This window comes from Choloepus didactylus, chromosome 12 (genome assembly GCF_015220235.1).
Source record: "Choloepus didactylus isolate mChoDid1 chromosome 12, mChoDid1.pri, whole genome shotgun sequence".
Classification (NCBI taxonomy): domain Eukaryota; kingdom Metazoa; phylum Chordata; class Mammalia; order Pilosa; family Megalonychidae; genus Choloepus; species Choloepus didactylus.
Genome location: NC_051318.1, coordinates 67106263 through 67125747, shown reverse-complemented (window position 1 = coordinate 67125747; position 19485 = coordinate 67106263). Strand labels below are relative to the sequence as shown.

Sequence of the window (19485 nt, the reverse complement as noted above, 5' to 3'; positions counted from 1 at the left end):
CAAGTATTCCAAAACTTTAGAAACATAAAGAAAATGCATCAAAAGAAATCCACCTAGATTTCTCCCCCTCTGGTGAATTTTAGACATATAAGACTTTTGTGGATAAATGCCAGTCAATTGGAGCCAATTTCCACCACCTACTAAATTTCACAATAAAAGAAGGAAGAAACAATGTGTGTTAGGTAATTTGCAAAAATGTCAAGATATTTTCATAAATATTCAAAGGCAGAATAATAGTATTCTGAAACAGAAATATTATATTATATTGATGACTTCACAAAATATTTGGCCACACCAAATTTTATGTTAAGATGCTTGCATGTCTATCCCAAATTTATTTTCAAAACAGAAGACTACAGAGAATAATCATTTTGAGGTCATTGAGACACTTGGTACAGAATAATTATAAATTACGTATTTAAAGAAAATCCTAGAGGTTTAGTCTTCATAGAATGTTCTAAAAACTTAAAGTAAATTTAAGATTCAATATCTGATGTAAACTTCTGTAGACTCTCTTGCTTTCATAAAAAATTCATACCAGCTACAATAGATACTGAATGTCAATCTCCCCAAAATAAAATGAAACTTTCCTTTGCGTAGACATCAGCTATATTTTGTCTTATCTTGCTTTTCAAAGATTTAACCACATTAACCTGTTGGCAAAATATTTTTGATAGTTAATACCAACATAATTTTTCTAATTAATATATATAAAAGGAATTTGTAAATTTTCAGAATTCACAAATTATTCTTTTTAATTGCTATGATTTAACTGTTATTTTCTTGGAAAGAGAAGCAAAGTATGATAACAAGACCCACGTCTTGTAAACTGTTCTGGTAAAAGAGTTTAAAAATGTAATTGGGAATTCTGTACAGATAACAACTTGTAAAAAGCACCTTATCATTTCTGAAGTGATTTCAAATAACTATTATCACATACCTATCCTCACAACCTTCTTTTCCAATATATATAAAAGATATCTTTACTTTTCCCATTTCACCTTTGAGAATATGGAGGTTTGGGTTGACTAGTCCAATGTCTCTCAGTTGGTAATTGGTATAATTGGAACATGAAATCAAATTTTCTGATTATTCTCATAACTCCAAGGTGTCTGTGAATCAGTAGATCTCAAATCTATAGCTAACGAAACACTTCCCTCAGACGTTAATGGCATTTCTTTATGAAATAATGCAATGAAATTTTTGTTGGAAACAAGTCCTAAAAAATACACTTGTGCTGACCTTTGAAAAACTGAGTCTTCATATATGTATCAAGAATTATATTTATTGCTAATCTAACCAACTGAAGTGAACTGGAGAAGACCGAAATATTTCAGTCGACTTGACAAAGTCATAATTGTACTCATCAGAGCCATGTCTGAGGTCTGCGAACATTCATTTCAGTATCTGACAGTATATATCCATCTCAGTATTGTGGCCTCCTGTTCAGTTTGCTATGGGCAAAAGACTATGCCTTTACACAAGCCAGTGGATCGACTGGTATTTGGTAGAATTTTATTTTAAGACTCTTGAAAGCACTGATTTATGCACAATTGATCTGATCAGCCAACAGGTCAATGCGATTTATTAGCTTAGATGGCCAAACCCTTTTTTCTCCCTTTTCATGCAGTAGTAATTCACCTCATTAGGGGTGGAATCATTATAGCAAACTATTGAGCTATAAGTTGAACCTGCTGGCCTGACTCGCTATTTCCCCCAATCTATATCTCTACCAAAGAATAATAGCTGGATACCCAGACCAGAGCTTCTGCGCAAACATGCGGAATCCAGGGCATCCCCCATGGCTAGAGACGTATAAGCAGATTAGAGGGGTTTCTAATATTCCTATAAAATTAAAGATTTCCAGACAGCAAACTTGTTCATTTAGCTTCATGAGAAACTCATTATTTAGTTTCTAGCACATATTTTTCTTCCTTATTTAACTACAGTAAGACAAATGATATGTGTTTGTTTGTAATTATTGAGTTTAACTAAACATAAGACTAACAATGTGTATAACAAGGATTGGCAACAGACAGTGTGCTTGCGCACGCATGCGCGCGCGCGCGCGCGCGCGCGCGCGCACACACACACACACACACACACACACAGAGCCAGTGTTGCACAAGGTCCAATTTTGAATAGCCCAAACAGGCTCACCTATGGGCAAAATAAACATTTCTTTTTGCCAAACACTAATATTTCCTATAATTTGGGGGAGAAAACTTTATACTGTATATGCCTTACTTTCCTCTCTTTAAGGTCTGGCCCCAGGCAGATGTATTCTAGCTCTCTGCTGGCTACTAACTACCTCCTTAAAATTTATTAACAAAACTTTAGGGTAGGAAGATAGAATGGGTGAGGTATGGCATTCCATGAGATAGTTCCACTTTATAAGAGAATAGTACTCAGCAATTCCTCACCCTTCCACTCAATCTGCTGCTGAGCGCTCAAGGCAAGAAAGCTTAACTCTTGTAGCTTCAACCGTGTATTTCCCCTTTGCCTTCAGGTTACTCACAACACAGGGATTTCAGTGGGCGTGACTCACTCATAGCTCCCCCCACCCCCATTCTTCTCAAAAAGAACAAACACTCCTCCACTTCCCTACCCCCACCCCACCCCATCCATCACTATGGAGGCAATAAATGAACATTCAATACTCTACCACTAAAGGTTTCACAACCACACATTAGAATGATTATGCAGAACAGAAATGTTGAGGGGTATTACATTATTTCACTCTATATGTGCTGTGCGTGTGTGTGTGTGTGTGTGTGTGTGTGTATGAACAGCTTCAATTTTTAAAAATCTAGATTTACTGAAGCCCAGTTGTGTGTTTTCTGTACAAAAGTATACTATGAGCCATACTTTTGATTTATTCTAACAAATGATACCTTTAAAATATGGTGAAGGAATGCACATTTAAGCAGAACACTTTTAATAAGTCAGGCATTAAAATAAAACAAAGAACAAGATAATTTGCAAAATATATGAATGTTTTTATAATTGTCCCAGGAGGTACAGTACCACTTGTCCTTATTACCAAATCAAGCAGTGTCAAATATGCTGATGAGCTTAGCTATCGAACTGGGTTAAAAGAAATGCTAGGTGTTTGTATGTGTGCATTTGTGCTGTGATGTTTGTGTTTGTGAGTATGCTTGTAAAATCACATATTCAGATTCAGAAATCTTTATTGAAAGGGTCCCCAGTGAAAATTTCTTAATGTAAGAACCATATCAGTTAGGGAAAAAACAATCCTGAACTTGGAGTTCTTATTCCCATTGGACCTTTACTGTTGACCATCTAAACCTTTCTGTTAATCTTCCCAACTAATAAACAGTAATTGAAAGCCAATAGTTTGTCCTGATTTAGATTTTGTCTCAATGCTTTGGCTGAATTAACATTTTGATAATTACCTACCTGTTAAAAAAGTTAAAACTCCGTGGTTAGAATATAGTTTATCATTACATTAAAATCCACATTATATTTAGTATATTACATTAAAATTGGTAAATAATATACTAATATATTTAGAAATAAGTCCCATTCTTGACGTAATGGCTTAAAAACTTTTCCTTCAGTTAATTACATTTTTTTAGCAGTTTTATAAATAAAATAAGACACTCCAGGGAAAATATTGAGCTGTACATAGTGGCTTCCTGGTTGTTGAAATCATTCACCCTTTGGACTTGTGAACCACAAACCACTGGCAGCTCAGCAAATCCCAGTGTAGCACATGCCGTGTCATGTCTTCCTGCTTCAGAGTCCTCACATTCCTACCCTCCCAATATAGCTAAATAGTTCAATATTGATGAGCAGAGCAACGGTTGACATCATAGTCTATGGAAAACAGAACTGCCATTAAGCACATGCTGTTACTATATAAAGAACGCAAATTTATCTTAAACTTGAGACCTCTTGGGATGAATATTTTTAGCATGAGACCCAAAATGGTCTTAATATTATCCACTGTAATTTTGTTCTAAAATGAATGTGTAGTCTAGTAATTCACAGTGGGCTTCTGCATTGGTTTAAACAGTAAGTGTACAATCTGCCTAGTTAAACTACACATTTACACAGTGAGAGTGCCAATGAGTCTGTTACATCAGACATTCCTGGAAGCTGTCTGGCCAATAGGAGTGGTTTGAAACGGTTCCCTAATCACTGCTGAAATCACTGATAGTACTGTCTGTCCACACTATGACAGACAAAAGCTGAAATGTATTAAACATAGCAATCCATCATCCTACAGATGGGAAGCAGGAGCCAGCCGAGTTCAGAGGCAGTGACTACCCGCTGCTTAACAAAGGCTGGAGTCCTGACAGTTCAGTCCCTTCTTAACTCCTCACTACCACCCCTCTATCTAAGATGAATGAGTGTAATCAATGAGCAAGAAAGCCTGCTGAGGACCTCAAATTCAAACACATTTAAAGTGCTGCTTTTTTCTTAATTAGAACTATTACTATAACAGTTTTCTCCAAATATAAAATGATAGATAATTAAATGAATAGGTGAATGAATGAATGAATGAATGAAATTTAGAGTCAAGAAAACATACCCTTAGAAAATACCACATTGGTATACCATTAAGTTTGGAAAGTTTGCATTGAAATAGAGCTATGATAGCAACTCAAGGAAAGTTAAAAAAAAAGTCACTCAATTAAGGATAAGTTTACATCATTTAAAGCAACTTAATAGTGATGTTCTCTTTGAATGACCAAAGAATTCTTACTTATTTTAAAATAAACCCCAAGTAGAAATGAAATGCTATTTTTTAAAATTCAATTCATTTTGTATACTTGTTTCTAACAGGAACACATGAGTTAGAAAATAGCCAAAGGGAAATAAAAATCTCAACTGCTAACAGCACATTAACAAAGTATAGAAATGAAAGACACTTTTCTTTGGATTTCAGCCTTGTCATTTCCAATTTTCTGGTTCTTGGACATGCTTGTATTCAAATTCTGGAACATCTATTCAGCATATCAATCCTAATTAGACAATCTGGGTCTGGAAAGGATGAGAGCTGGGTCATTTGCATAATTTAATCATAAATACTCAGTGATACATATTTCCAAATGCATTTGTACAATTATCTTTTCATCCTTGGGGCAATGGTATTAATATGATTAGGCAATATTTCTGGAAAAAACAGACAAGTATGCACTCTTTTTAACTGCAGCTTAGGGCGATATGAAAAATTAATTAATTTCTGAAGAAAATCAATTTCTCTACGTGACCACGTTAGACATTGCTAAACCAAGACTCAGAAAACCCTCTCAATCAGTACATTTTATCAGGTCCTTCTAAATTCTGATTATTATGTGAACAATTCAATAGGAAAACTGGTCACATATCAAAGAGCATCTTAAATTTTGAAGAGCGTTCTGCTTACTTTCTTTTCGGGTATACCACTCTGCTTTACTTTAATGCATTGTTAATTAACCAGTCAATAAGAAGCCTGTGCTGTTGGTGTGAACTCATCTTGACTGATCTTTTATTAATGTACATTAACCAATTTCAAGGACAATAGGATAAGGTTACTTTTGAAATCCTTTCTCAAGAAATGGATTTATATTAATCTGAAATAATGTTAAATCACATGAGACTATATATTATGAAAAATTTAGAAAATCCAAGTCACTCTAAAGAGTGCCATAGTCAAAAGAAAAGCATTGTAACATACTTAGTAGAGATATAAGAACCCAGGTGGCTAATCTGATTTTTTAAAAGAGATTCTGTTTTGTATGTTAATTAGTACAAAAGAAAGAAGTCATATTTGTGAGTTTAAATGCACTATTCTTTTCTTTTCAATCAAATGAACAAGTAGAAATTACTGCATGCAAATATTCAATATTCATTTAATTTGCATAAAGGTGCTTGAACAAATTTTTGATTCTAGCAAGCTCATTTTTCATGCGTTTTGTCTTTCATCCTAATCTAGCATCTGTCATTCCTTTTTGAAGTTATTATCGGCCCAATTCCCTCTTGGACATGGTTGCTGGGTGACCGGTATCTTAGCACCCACTTTGACAGGAACAGATGTGAATCTGATCAAGAGATTTCCCAAGAGTACCTGAAATCACAAACAACTTTTGTGAAAAACAAACAGCATCTCTGTCACAGGCTCTTATTTAACCCACTCCCCAAAAGAAAGAGCAAAAAAGTTTAACCTTGATCAAATATACCATTTACATTTTATTTCCTAAGCTTAAAATGAAACAAAACAAAACAAAACAAAAAATCCTTAAGCAAAAGTAAATTATATTTTCACACTGTTGAATTTGGGGAATCCAATCTAAATGCCAACAGCTTAAAAACTCAGAGTTTGCTCTGGTTTTGGTTACAGGTAAATTTCATGGTAAAGTGCTTATATTTCATGTACAATTTCATTAGAGCTTCTTTACAACAAAGAGCTTTATTACAAGGATGATTTGGATGACAAGGACAACTGAAAAGATGAAATTTAGTTTGGCATCTGAAAGCTTCCTATTTTGAGTATCATGTAGAATTCTGTGCAATTTTAAGGCTTACTCTACTCATAGAGAATTACCTAACATATTAAAAAAAGTTCCATCTTTCTTTTCATTCATTTTATAGAAAGGTTTTTTTAATGTGACTTTTTTCCAGTTCACATGATGTTCCATCAATCATTATTAGAAACTGACCTGCAAAGTGCCGCCTGAAAACAGAAAAAAAGGTCATAGAAACTTCATATTATCACCATTACCAAAGTCAGAATAGATTTTTTTTAAAGACCAGCAAAGCGCAGTTGAGTCATATGATCTACCTCCTTTCCTTCCTTCTGTCACATTCAGGGAAAGTGGGGAGCAATGGCTGTGGTAAATCACCATAAAACTTGTTAGGACAATCTTTTAAGTTAAATACAATATTTACTCAAATATTGATATTTTGTTAATATGGCATCAAAGTTAGAAAACATTCAAATGATTGACTTAGTTTTTCAGTTTCATTCAAATGACTGGTGTCAAGGCAAGGCAGAAAAGTTAGTAACTAACAGTGAAAATAAGTGTTTTTGCTACATGACAACCAATAAAAAATAACAAAGTCACATATGCTTAAAACTCCAAATATTTTCTCCTTCATGATCTTGATTAATGATAGTAAGGAAAGTGATAAACCTTCCACTGGAAATTTCAATATTTTCCCTCTACTCCAAGAATCTATTTGTTGGGGATATATGTGTGTGTATGTGTGTGTGTGTATGTGCATTTACCATTTATAAAGTATTTTCTGTATTAAGATTGAGAGCAAGTCATACCATAAGGAGAGGTAGGCACTCATTCTGTCATCTAATGGTGGTCAATTTAATACTCTCAGTTACAAACAAAGAGCTATTATGACCCTATTCATTTATATCAGTTATGATTTATATATATAAAATAAAAATTTGATATTCCAAAAATCACACAAACTGCTACATAATCTAAATGCCTCTTTATTTTGAACTTCAGTTTTCCAACTTAGGTCCACCCATCCCATAGGACTACAAGTGAATCCAACTAAAGTAAAAATGACTTTTATGCATTCAATTTATTAGTAACCACCTTTGTTTGTTCCTATTAGTGACAAGAACAGCCTTCTGGAAACTCCTCTGGGTAGTTCAGCTAAAAATAAAATAAGAATTACAATCATTTAAAATGTGAGTCTAAGAAATACATTCATATTAAAATGCTTATTTTGAAATTTCATCCTAGGAAAACACTCACTAAAAAGAGGTTTCACCCCATAATTGGATTCTGATCCTTCAGCGGAAATTAATTTTTAAAAATAATTCTATATCCCAATAAATAAATAAATTCATGCTTCAAGTCCTTAAATACAGGATATATATTTGAAAGGAAAATAATTTATTTAAAAATTAACATCTTAATAACATGAGAAAACTTGAATAGATGCAAAATTTTGATGACACTTGGCCTTAACTGTGAAATGTCATCCATGAATATTATTTTTTAAATCCTAAGAATCTCTAGTTACTAAATTTGGTAGCCAAACAGGTGTTAACAGAAAGAAAAATCAAATTGACCCAGAAGGCTCCAATATTAAGGTTTGAATTGGGATCAGTTCATTCCTTTCCCATGGGGTAACTTGTATAAATGTAATTCTATGGTTTCATAAAAGCAGGTCAAGTTTCTATCCCTGGGGGTGTCTTGGCAATTTGAAGCATGGAAGCACTATTCCTGGCTACAAGTTCAAATCTGCATGTACTGTCAATGGTGTGAAGAAGAAAATCAGTGAACAGCAGAAATACATTCATCTTTGATTATAATACACACTTCACAGTGGGCTCTTAAGAGGGTGAGAATTAAGGTATCGGAGCTCACAAGTCATGTAGTATTTTGAATCAGTTGTTACCTACCTATACTTTTTCCTCTTAAAAATATAAGCATATTAAATGGTGTAAAGAGTGGCACGACATATGCTTGCTCTTATTCAGATAACTAAGCACAATGGTGAACCTCTTACCAAATGCCCTCTATGTACTTTCTAATTCTTTTCTAATTTCTTATGGAATTTTCTAATTCCATAAGCCTTAGATGAGGCAGAAAGTTTTCAGTAGTCACTGTTTTATATGCTTCTTCCTACTTTGCAAAAAAAATACTTGCATGCGTGCACTTTCACCCATGACGTAATGACTTGACAAAAGCCATGGAATGATTGAAAAAGTAATTGATTTCAACTTATCTGGAACTTTACCAGGTGTTTTCAAAGACAATTACAGCCTACTGGAAGAAGTGGTAATACACATCTTCTTATGTAGACCTGCAGATTAACCCATTGACCTCATTCCCAACTCATCTCATTGATGGCAAAGCTTTTAGAAGAGCAGTCATCTTTTTTAGGTTATAAAATTGTTTTCCTACCATTTTATCCACTGACTTTAAAGGCTATGCTTGCTCTAAAGTGTAAGAAGCAAGGAAATAAACCAATAAAATAAATGGAGCAATAACATCAAGTGTTACTCAATACTGTACAGATTCTAGTACCTAATAGTTTAATTTCTATTTCATACAAATAAAATAATTCTCATAAACATGATATTTTTGCATAGGGAATTAAAAGCACATTTTAGTTGTCATGAAAATAAAAGTCTAGGAAAGTTAAGGTAAATTTTCACTCTCTAATAACCATATAACAATGTATATTGTAATTATATTTTAAAATATTTAAGAGTAAATACTTATTTTATTCTAAAATTAATTTTAAATATCTATTCCTATGTCATCCAGTAAAGTAGAATCTGTGTTTCATGGGTTAGTTTATGTTTCCATTAATTACACAAATCAAAATGTCTACTTTATTGGTAAGTTATTTGTGTTATGCCCCTACATTCTACAGGCTTATGTTTGTGTGTGTATGTGTATACAGACACACACATATGCATGTATGTAAAGACCTTTCTATCAAAGATATTATAATTATGTATCAAATTATGTAACAAACAGACTACAAATGGCTCAAGTTAGTAGAAATAAAAATATTCACCACAGAGATTACTAAAATGCTGAAAAATGTTACATTTTTTGCATACACTAGAACATCCATTCTAAAATGAAACGTGTGACTGGTAATACGACAATTATAAGTGTTCCAAGTTATTCCTTTAAAGTTCAAAGGCACTATTAAACTACAAACTGCCTAATTTAAGAAATAAGTATTTCCAAGAATTAAGTTAAAGAAAAAGCAAAGATTTTAAATGTAAAATAGGAATTGATATTGTTGAAAGAATTAGTATATTTTAGCAGATCTGTGATGGTGATAAAAAATGTGTTATACTGCCATTGAATGTGTTATACTTCCATTGTTCATATATAAACAAATTATATTTAAATATAGGTCCATGAATAATACAACCTACATGAAGCAAATATGCAAGGGTAAAACTTACTGTTGCTGTTAATAAGATCTCAAGATACAATCAGTTTAAGGTTTTAACAAAATACTTCATCTGCCTGATAACTGAATATAATAAGTAAAATATCCCAGAAATTTATTTTCATCACCTTTAAGAAATGACCAGTATCCTTTTAATTGAATTAGCAATTATATACTGGAAATGTTCCTAGATGCTTCCTTAAAATAGTTTCCTTACACTTTCTTTCTTAAGATATGGTTTGTCTGCCCTTGAAGAAAAGGTTATTTTTCTTGTTGTAAATGGAAGGCATATCTAATTATTTAGAAACATTTGACAACATATAAATTCAAAGATAAATTACATTATGATTTTTTAATACTTTTTAAGTTTACTTATCCATTCATTCATAGTAAGGAAAAGAAAACATTCCATAATTATTCAAAGTTGTTAACCAAAAGTAACCAATATAATACCTTGAAATTATATTTCAATTTTATGAAAATCATGCTTAGAAGTATGCCTAAATTTTGATCAAAAACACATTTTATCTTTATAACCCACTGCAGGATTCTTACAAGTCTACATACAGTTATATTAAATTACACTTATATTCTTCAAATTATAGTAAATATTTTTGACTTACTGCTAGAGATGTATAATACATTCCATTTATCGCACCAATCCTATACAATAATATGTTTCAGATACTGCAGCTAAGCTCTTTTTTAAATCATTACTCTCTATTTTTAAAGCAACTGGCCATTCAAGGTGTTGTTGTGTATCATAGTTACATATATATGTATATATTTTTAGATAAATATATTTAAATATACAGTATATATAATGAAAAAGTATAAGAACAATTAAATAATTATTTTTAATGAGTTTCTTAGTTTAATAAGTCATCTTTGTCAGCTTTGTCAGCTTTCAATAAAGTCACATATTTTGAAAAGAGCAGAAGAATCCCAGCTTGACATCCTGGATCAACTTCAAGACAATTTGGATGAGAAAGCAACAGGGCCATACCTTTGACAAAATTCAGTCGTTGGCTAATTCAATACCCAAATTAGAAAAATCTAAAGATGAACTTTTTTAAAAAAATGGGTGAATTAGGAACCCCTTATCTTACAGTGTAAATCCATGTCAGAATACACCAATGAATTTAAAATGCAGTTGCTTCAAGGTTCTTGATTTTGGATCAAGTGGTTATTTGGGTCATTCTCTAGATATGATTTGACATATATTTTTTAAAAGTGTCAGACATATATCTATTCTTTGATTCAACTAACTTAAAACTCATCATTAAGTTGAAAATAATGTGTTTTCAGTGACTGTCTAATTGACTGATTTTACTAGACTGAAAATTCTGTTCATAGTCATCACATATTCGAATATGAAGTTGATCGTGAACTTCCTGAAACTAGCAGCAATAGGCACATTCATAAAAAGTTTTCAGATTTTTACTTCAGATGCCTTCTTAAAGTAAGTAGCGCTGTTGCATCAAAATTAAAGTGATCCACCAGTTAATCTAATATTAGTTACTTAATAGGCCAAATATAAATATTTTATCCTTGGTGTTCTTGTTTTCAAAAGGAATTTGGTAAACTATGCTATTTTTTTGAGGTCATATCTGTACTGTGAATTATGCTAAAAAGCAAATAGCAATTACAAGTTATTTTAAAAGAGAGGCACTGTAGTAAAAAAAAAAATACTCTTGACTAGAAATACTTCTGGTAAGTTGAGAAGGAAAGTAAAGGAATTTGAGCACAATGTGGGCTCTTTTAGATCCACTGCTATGTGTGAGATATATGTATCCGTGCAGATCAGAGCCTTTGATATCACACTTATCTAAGCTCCATTGGGTAGATTTTTAGTTCAGGGTTTTCTTCATTAAGAAACTTAATTTTTGAACACAACAAAATATAATGGAAAAGGGGCTCCTTAATGCAATCTCAAAGCCTGAAAACATAAATATAGATTTATTTTCATTTAAAATATTTAAGCTGCAGCATTTAGATCACAATGCATTACCCCAGTTAAGAGAATGGCACATGCTGCTAAGATCATTCTATTTTTATAGCAATTCAAACATAAAATAAAAAAAAAAGTTATTTTAATTACATTTTTAAATATCAAGAGTTGACATCCATTTTTACATTGCCTCTCATTTAAAAAATATATCATTTGATATGACCTTTTTCTGGGGAACAATCTGAAAATGAAATCCTTGAAAGACAAATTTCAGACAAAGTTTAACTTTTAAAAGAACCAAGTAACAAAATCCTTAAAATTGAAATGTTTAATGAAATCTGAAAGACTCACCTGTGCCTTTTTAGAAGGCATTTGGCAAACTAATTTCTTCAAACAAGGATTCAAAGGAAGACAGTTTACAGCCTGTGAGTTTCATTTCTTATCATATTTTGCAATACTTGTGTTCTATGTTGCTAATACAATGCAATTTAAATGATTATTTTCCTTGATTGACAAAGGCAATTGTATGAAACAATTTAGTAAAATAACTTGGAAAGATAAAATAATTCTCATTGATAGTCAAAGCACAAATTGCTCCTAAAATAACAACCACTCGGTTGCACATTAAGCTAATTGACAAATGCTACTTACATTCCAAAAACAAAACACCAAATGAGAAACAATAAAGCATAATATGTTTTTGTATGCTGGTGAATCACACATAGTAAATCACCAAAGAGAATGATTTATTCTCAATTCCAGCCAAGACTTTAATCAATATTGGGTGTCACTTCTCAGGGGACTGGGGGAGGCAGGGAGAAATAAAGGGGGTCGCTAATACTTATCTCAGTAATTTACATTCAATTTCTGTGAAATTTAATAGATTAAGCAAGAAATAACAGCAAATTTGGACTAATAAGATAAAGATTTGAAACTCTGTATCAAAAGCTGATACACAGAATTGCATGTTAGGGAACTCTGAAAAAAAATTAGCCTGTTCTGTAGTTTATTTCTAAACAATATTTGAAGTTGTAGAAAGTAAAATATCATATGTGTGAATCAAATTTTGTGCTTAGGAGCATTAACTAATAATCTGTGGGGGTCAGAAAGTAAACCGTCTTCATTACTATGAACACTTTTTACAATAATGGCCAAAATATTATTGGAGACTAAATCCAAGAAAAACAACAGATTTGAAAGATAGTAACCAAATAGCTCAAGAATTTGTATTCTGCAATATAATTTGATTGAACAAAATAAATCCTAGATAAGGATATTCTTATATTTTATTCATATATTAGTTTTTGCACTAAAATTTGCTAACGATTTTAAAGTATAGAGAAATAAGTGATGGAACCCCAAACTTAAACTTTCATATTTTATGCCTTAGACTTCTAATTATTCCATATTCTTTTTGAAAAGTTATAAAACAAAACATTAGGCTTTACAGGAACCATTAATCTACCATAATACAAAAACTTCAAAAGCATAGTCTCTTTTCATTTGAAATAATTCCTGAAATTCTCTGTGCCAAGTATTGTAATTATCTGTTAGAAATGAATCTATATTTGCTTTGAAACTTTCCATAACATGTGTAAGTGTGCAACAGGAGAAATGTTAAATAAATACAGACTGGTTCAGTTTGCCATCTAATTAAAGCTAGTAAAAAAAAAAATGACGAAAAATAAGAGTCAAGAGTTGGAAAATATTTTGTACTTCTTGTCCTAAAATTAGATTTGTATATTACTACAGAACACACAGGATTTGGAAAGTTTTCCAATTTGCTGTCCAAGGATAGTACCTACTTTAAAGACAAATACTCTTTGTGAATCTATGTATGTACAGATAAATGTCTGATAAAACTAACTGGTATCTATTGACCTTAATAACTTCATACATCTCAGGCTACATGGGACCCAAATCACAATCTGGTTTGAAAGATCTTGAGACAAAAATCATCTTCTGGCAATACTCATAGAAATCAGCTTTTAAGGTAATACAATAGGCAGAGTCATTCTTTATTACCTGAATTCACAGAAATTGTATCCTAACTCAAATCTATGAACAAGCAATTGACTCATACAAACAGACTTGCCCATGTATTTAATTATTTTTCTTCTTTGTTGTTGTTGTTTAATGGTTATCAGATAATTTACTGACCTCTATTGCAACAGCCAAGTTCATGCAACTAATGTTTAGTTTAAAAATAATAATTGGAGGAAGCTAAGCAAGGTCAGACTTTGTCCTTTGACACTTTTAAATATATTTCCTTACATTTTCTTTCATGTTTTGAGACCATGACGTTTAGCTTTACTATCTAGCAGGTAATAGCTGCTTTTTTTATCTCCTCTTGGTAATGGCAGATGGTTTCAACATTTATCCTAGTTTTCATAGATAGCACACTGACACAATAGTCCCAAGCAAATTACATTCTAAGGTTTTTGCTTCTAACTTAACTGAGCTGCTTTGAGCAAGTTTATGAATGTATCTTTTCTTTAGCATCATTCTGGTTCCTCAGATTCCCTGGTATCTGGGACAAATATCTGACAAATGCTGTTATAAGACAGTTAGATATATGTTCTGTGAAAAGCTACAACTGTTAAGATTTGAGGTTTCTTATGCACACGCACACACACACACACACTATAAGTATATATAGTTTTATGTGGTTTGCCTTTCTGCACAGTTTCTCTTATCCTCTGCATAAATTATTCCCTTAGATAGTCTCTTAAGTAACCAGTGGAGAAAGAAACCAGAGTGAATGAAATCAATATATCTAGGTGAATGAAAAAGGTTATTAATAGTCAAGGCATAAACTAGCTTTGAATGGAAAAAATTAATTTTACTTTTGTAAACTCAGGATGCAAAACATTTTAGACTGTTGCTTTCAAAGTTAAGAAATAAGACAATAACACTTGTAATTAACATATGATGCAAACAGTGTATTTTGGTGAAAGGGAGCTCCATTTTAAGTTTTCTATTTCCTAGATCAGTAGCAGAGTAAGGAAAACCTGGGTAGATATCTGCTACTATGCATCTTCTAAGGTTAATGACCATAATATTTGAATGCATTTAAGTTTGAGCAAGCCTTGTAGTCAAGAAAAGATAAAAACACAATAGTAAATCAGCAAATTTACCATATTTTAACTTAAAATAACTTGAAATAGGGTTTTAGAAGCATTTAATTGCAAAGTATTAAGACAAGCTGATTAAAACTGCAGCGATGGTATATTTTTGAAGAGTAGACAGTGCTACTGGATTTTACTTCTCTTGTTCTCTAAGTTTAAACTCCAGAGCTATTGTTATCCTGGGGGAAGGGAGGACTGTTTTTAAAAATTTTAGTTTATAACTTTTAGAAAATTCTACAACCATATGAGAAGGACTACAATTCCAAAGTCTAGGCATAAAATTTCAGGAAAAAAAGATCTAGGGAAAAACTGTAAGAGGGGTAAACATTACCTGTTTTACATTGATCATAACATTGCAGTCATTGAAGGAAGTTTTCTCCTACAATTTTTTGGGGTATGTGAAATGGCCATTGATTATCTAGTACAGTTGTGTGCTGTAAGAAACACACGAAGAGGATTCAAGAGGAGAGTGTTTGATTATTAAAGAGCACTTCACCAATTTACTGGATAGATAGGCGATTTCATAATAACCAAATCTGAACTGGCCTCAAGTTTTAACTAGCATTCTTTCTAACAATCCTGTAATAGTTTTCTCTCCTGATTCGAGTAGTTTTAATAGGTTTTTGGCAAATATCTTCTGGTTGTCCAAGGACTCCAATTATCTCAGTAAATGATTAGTAACAAAGACTCCCCTTTAATCTTTACTGCCACTGCAAACACAAGCGCGGGCGCAATCACACACACACTCAGCACACACCCCCAAAACTAGTAAAAAAATGGAAGTTCAAAGCCCAAACACACACCCATACCCCATCTACAAAGAATGGCAAGTAAATCGGAAAAAAGTTTCTTGCTGCCTCCGATAGGACATTTGGTGTGTTGGAGTCGGAGTCCTTGGTCTAAAAGCCTTCCGGGGGCACTAGGTAAAAGTCTTCCTCCAAGGAAGAAGTAGCTCCTGGTTTTTTCACCTGGTTTCTTTCTGGTCACATTCTACTCCTCTTTCCTTTCCACCTCAGTTACCCTAGTTTTACTAGGGGCACAGACCCCTAGTAAAACCCTGAGAGTAAAACAATTAACTCTCAGGGTCTTTAAACTTATTTGAAGAGTAGGGAAGTCTCCCAGCAAATTTTGCGCCTAGTTCCCACGCGTCCGCTCCAAGGCTCCAACTTTCCCTCCCCGCTTTCTCCTGTCAGGTCCGAACTTTTCCCTCTGCGGGTCTCAGAAGAGAAGGATGGGAACAACTGGAAGTGTGAAAGGGGTGGAACGATCATTTTTACCCCGAAAATGACAGGTTGCCCCACTCCCGCCCCCTCACGGTAGATCCTCCCCCACAAAGCGTTCATTAGCATATAACTGGTCTCGCCGGGGACCCAATCCCGCGTTCTCCACCCGACGCGCGCTCTGCGGGCCTGGGAAAGCGACCGCACCGAAGACTCAGACCCGGAGAGCATCCTGGTGTAACGCTTACACCTGCTCAATTGCTAGAGCTACCGGCAACCTTGAAAAATAATAATACTAATTAAAAAATTGGAGGGAGCGCGCTGTAGTCTTCCTTCCCCCATCTCTTCAGTGCGGTTTCCAAGAGTCTCGAGTATCCCGTCGTCACCTTCCCTTACAGAAGGAAAACCTGCTGGTACCCGCGCTTCTGCCCCGGGGTAAACGTAACCCTTTATTTCCTTTGCACACGCACAGCACACCTCACACGCGGACACACGCACAGCACACATGCGCGCACACACAGACCCCTCCCTTCGCCGGGGTTCCCCTCGGGGCTTTGGGGTTGAACTCGCTGCGGGTACCCAGAGACTGCCTCGCGCCTCGCGGCTTCCGAAGTCGCTCCCCTCACGACCTCGAAGTGCCCTCCCCGACTCTTGGTCCATTCGCTCGGCTTCCTCGCACTCCCCTCACTCCGAGCGTGACGCCCGGCTCTTCCAACCCTGCCCGGCCGTGTGACCACCTCTCTTGCCCCCCGCATGCTGCTCGGCGCCTTTCGCGAACCCCGCCTGTCCCCCGAGCCTCGCCGCGGAAGCCGGGTCCCGGGGAGCACACACACACTGCGGCAGCGCGGAGAGATGGTGGTCTCCAGCCGCCAGCGCGTCTGGGAAGAAGCTGTGGATCCCGGAAAGGCGCCGTCCTCCCCCTTCCCGCCCCCTTCGGCCCAAGGGTTGCGGTTCCCGCGGCCCACAGCGGCCAAGCCCTGGTGCCCAGGCCAGCGAGCGCGGACCGGGCCGGAAGAGCGAGATCTGGGCAGGGTGAGGTGCCAACTTCTCAGGGGGTCGGGCGCGACTGCCGAGCCCGGAGGAAGGGGAGGAGAGGGCCGCGCTCCCCGGGGCGCGCGGCTCGCGGGCGCGCGGAGCGAGCGTCGCCGAAAAGGGAGCAAGGGAAGGGCGAGCAGGCAGGCGGGAAGGGGCCGCGGGCGGCGGAGGCTGCCCCCCGCTCTTTACCTTGCGTTGGTGCAGTCATTGTAGAGGGTCTCGAAGTCCTTTCTGGAGATGAGTTTGCAGCGGTTCACTCCGGGCTGAATGGCGCCCAGTCCCCTCAGGATGCGAACCTGTTCCACATTACACACCACCGGCGTGATCTCCAGCCTCTTCAGCTTGGTGTAGACTGTGTGCAAGCCCCCCACCAAGTGCTTCAGGAACAGGTCGAAAGCCTGGGGCAGGCAGATCAGCTCGCAGCCCTCCACCGTGAAGGAAGCTACTTTGGCCCCCCTCAGATCCACCATTTTGCACTCATTATTCTGGGGGGTGTTTTCCACTGGGGACGGGGTCGAGTACACAGGTTTCCCGGGGAGGGGGCCGCAGCTGCTGCTGCTGCTGCTGCTACTACTGCTGCTACTGCTGCTGCTGCTGCTACTACTGCTGCTGCTGCTGCTGCCGGTGTTCGCGTTGATGGGGGTGCTGGAGGCGCCGCCGCCGCCGCCGGCGCTAATGCTGCTACCGCCACTGCCGCCGCTGCCGCTCGCGGCCGCCAAGCTGGGGTTGCAGTTGCTGCTGCCTCCGCCGCCGCCTCCGTTGCCGCCGCAGCCGCCGCCGCCTCCGCTGCCGCCGCCGCCGCCGCCGCCGCCGGTGGAGGTGACTGTGGCCGCCGCCGCCGCAGACGCGATGGGCTCTGGCCGGAACAGAGTTGGCCCTGAGGACGCCGGGGGCCCGATGGACGGAGCCGGAGACGAGGTGGCCGAAGAAGTGGAGGTGGTGGTGCCGGAGGAGGAAGCAGACGTGGAGATCGGGGGTTGAGGGGGGACCAGCTGGGTCGGAGGGATCAAAGCCGCCGGCACTGCCATGGTCACATATACGGGGAACAGAAGGAGGAGAAGCGAGGGGGAAAAGTTGCCACACACCCCGGGGAGGGGAAGGAAAAAAAGGGGGGGAGTAGGAGAGAGGGGGCAACAACAACAACTCTAGGAGAGAACCAGGAGGAGACAGGGCAAAGAAGAAAAAAGAAGAGGTGAGGGTAAGAAAGAGCGAGCGCAGGAGGGGCGAGCGCGAGAGGCGCTCTGGAGAGAAACGCACAAAAGTGTCCCGCAAGTCGAAATGTGAGTCCTCTCCCGGGGCTAGGATCGGGGGCTGGTTTGGGGTGGGGGGGGGACGGCGGGGGCGGGGAGGGTGGGCTGTTGTTGTGTGGGTCCCGCTCTAGCACAAAGTTAAGGATGAAGGTGAAAAGGAGGAGGTTTGAAGGACTTGGGTTCTCCCTGGCAAGTACATTGATCAAAGATTGAGAGGGAAATGACAGAGAGAAAATGAGCTGAAAAGTGCAGGCTGCCGGCTGGACGAGTTGTTGTTGTCACACGGTGCAGAGGGGAGGAGCTCCGGAAACTTGAAATACCCTTTGAAGCCGCAAAAACCTCACTCACTAGTATTAACCCAAATTATCCAACCAGGACTCGGAGCAGAGACTCCGAGAGCGCGAGACAGAGGGAGAGCTAGTGTGCGAGAAAAGGAGGAGGGGTAGCGGGGAGGAGGGAGGATAAGGAAAGAAATTGTGGGAGGGACGAAGAGAAAAAGCCAGGGACCCAGAAGTGGCGATCGGAAAAGAGAGGGAGATCATCTGCCTCTTACTTCTCTCTTCTCCTACCGTTAGATTGCATGTCGAATATTCCATTTTGTCTGCGACGGCTCTTAATTTTTTCCAAAAGCTTCTAAGCAATTGCCTGCCAACTTACAGAGGAGCCAGAGCGCTCCGAGTTCTTCTTAAAGGATTTAGGATATATCTCCTCGCGTTTTTGCAACGAGATATAAATGGAAACATATCCCCTCACTACACGATAATTAAGAAATTAATTTGAGGAAAAGTAATGTAAGCAAAACGTATGTTTTATGCATCTGCTTGCTTTATTTATCTGTTACATTATTTATTTGTATAAAGATAGTGAAATTTCCAGATTGGACTGTTTTCAAGTTGTGGGGGGAAAAAAAGTCAGTCCGAAATTGCTTAAGAATAATCATGAGACGCTCTGTGTTTAATTCCTTATTTCTTTATAGATTGTGAAAAGAAAGAAATGCTTTA

The 19485-nt window shown here is 37.1% G+C and overlaps 1 protein-coding gene across 3 annotated transcripts in view; it reads right to left on the bottom strand.

Moving 5' to 3' along the window:
• Positions 1 to 18512, bottom strand: part of DACH1 (dachshund family transcription factor 1) — a 406379-nt gene extending 387867 nt beyond the window's left edge. For all 3 annotated transcript variants that reach the window (XM_037800622.1, XM_037800620.1, XM_037800621.1), the window contains exon 1: positions 17424 to 18512. In XM_037800622.1, the coding sequence (XP_037656550.1) occupies positions 17424 to 18262 (839 nt within the window). In that variant the 5' untranslated portion in view covers positions 18263 to 18512. The remainder of the gene's footprint in view (positions 1 to 17423) is intronic.
• Between the last annotated feature and the right edge of the window lie 973 nt (positions 18513 to 19485).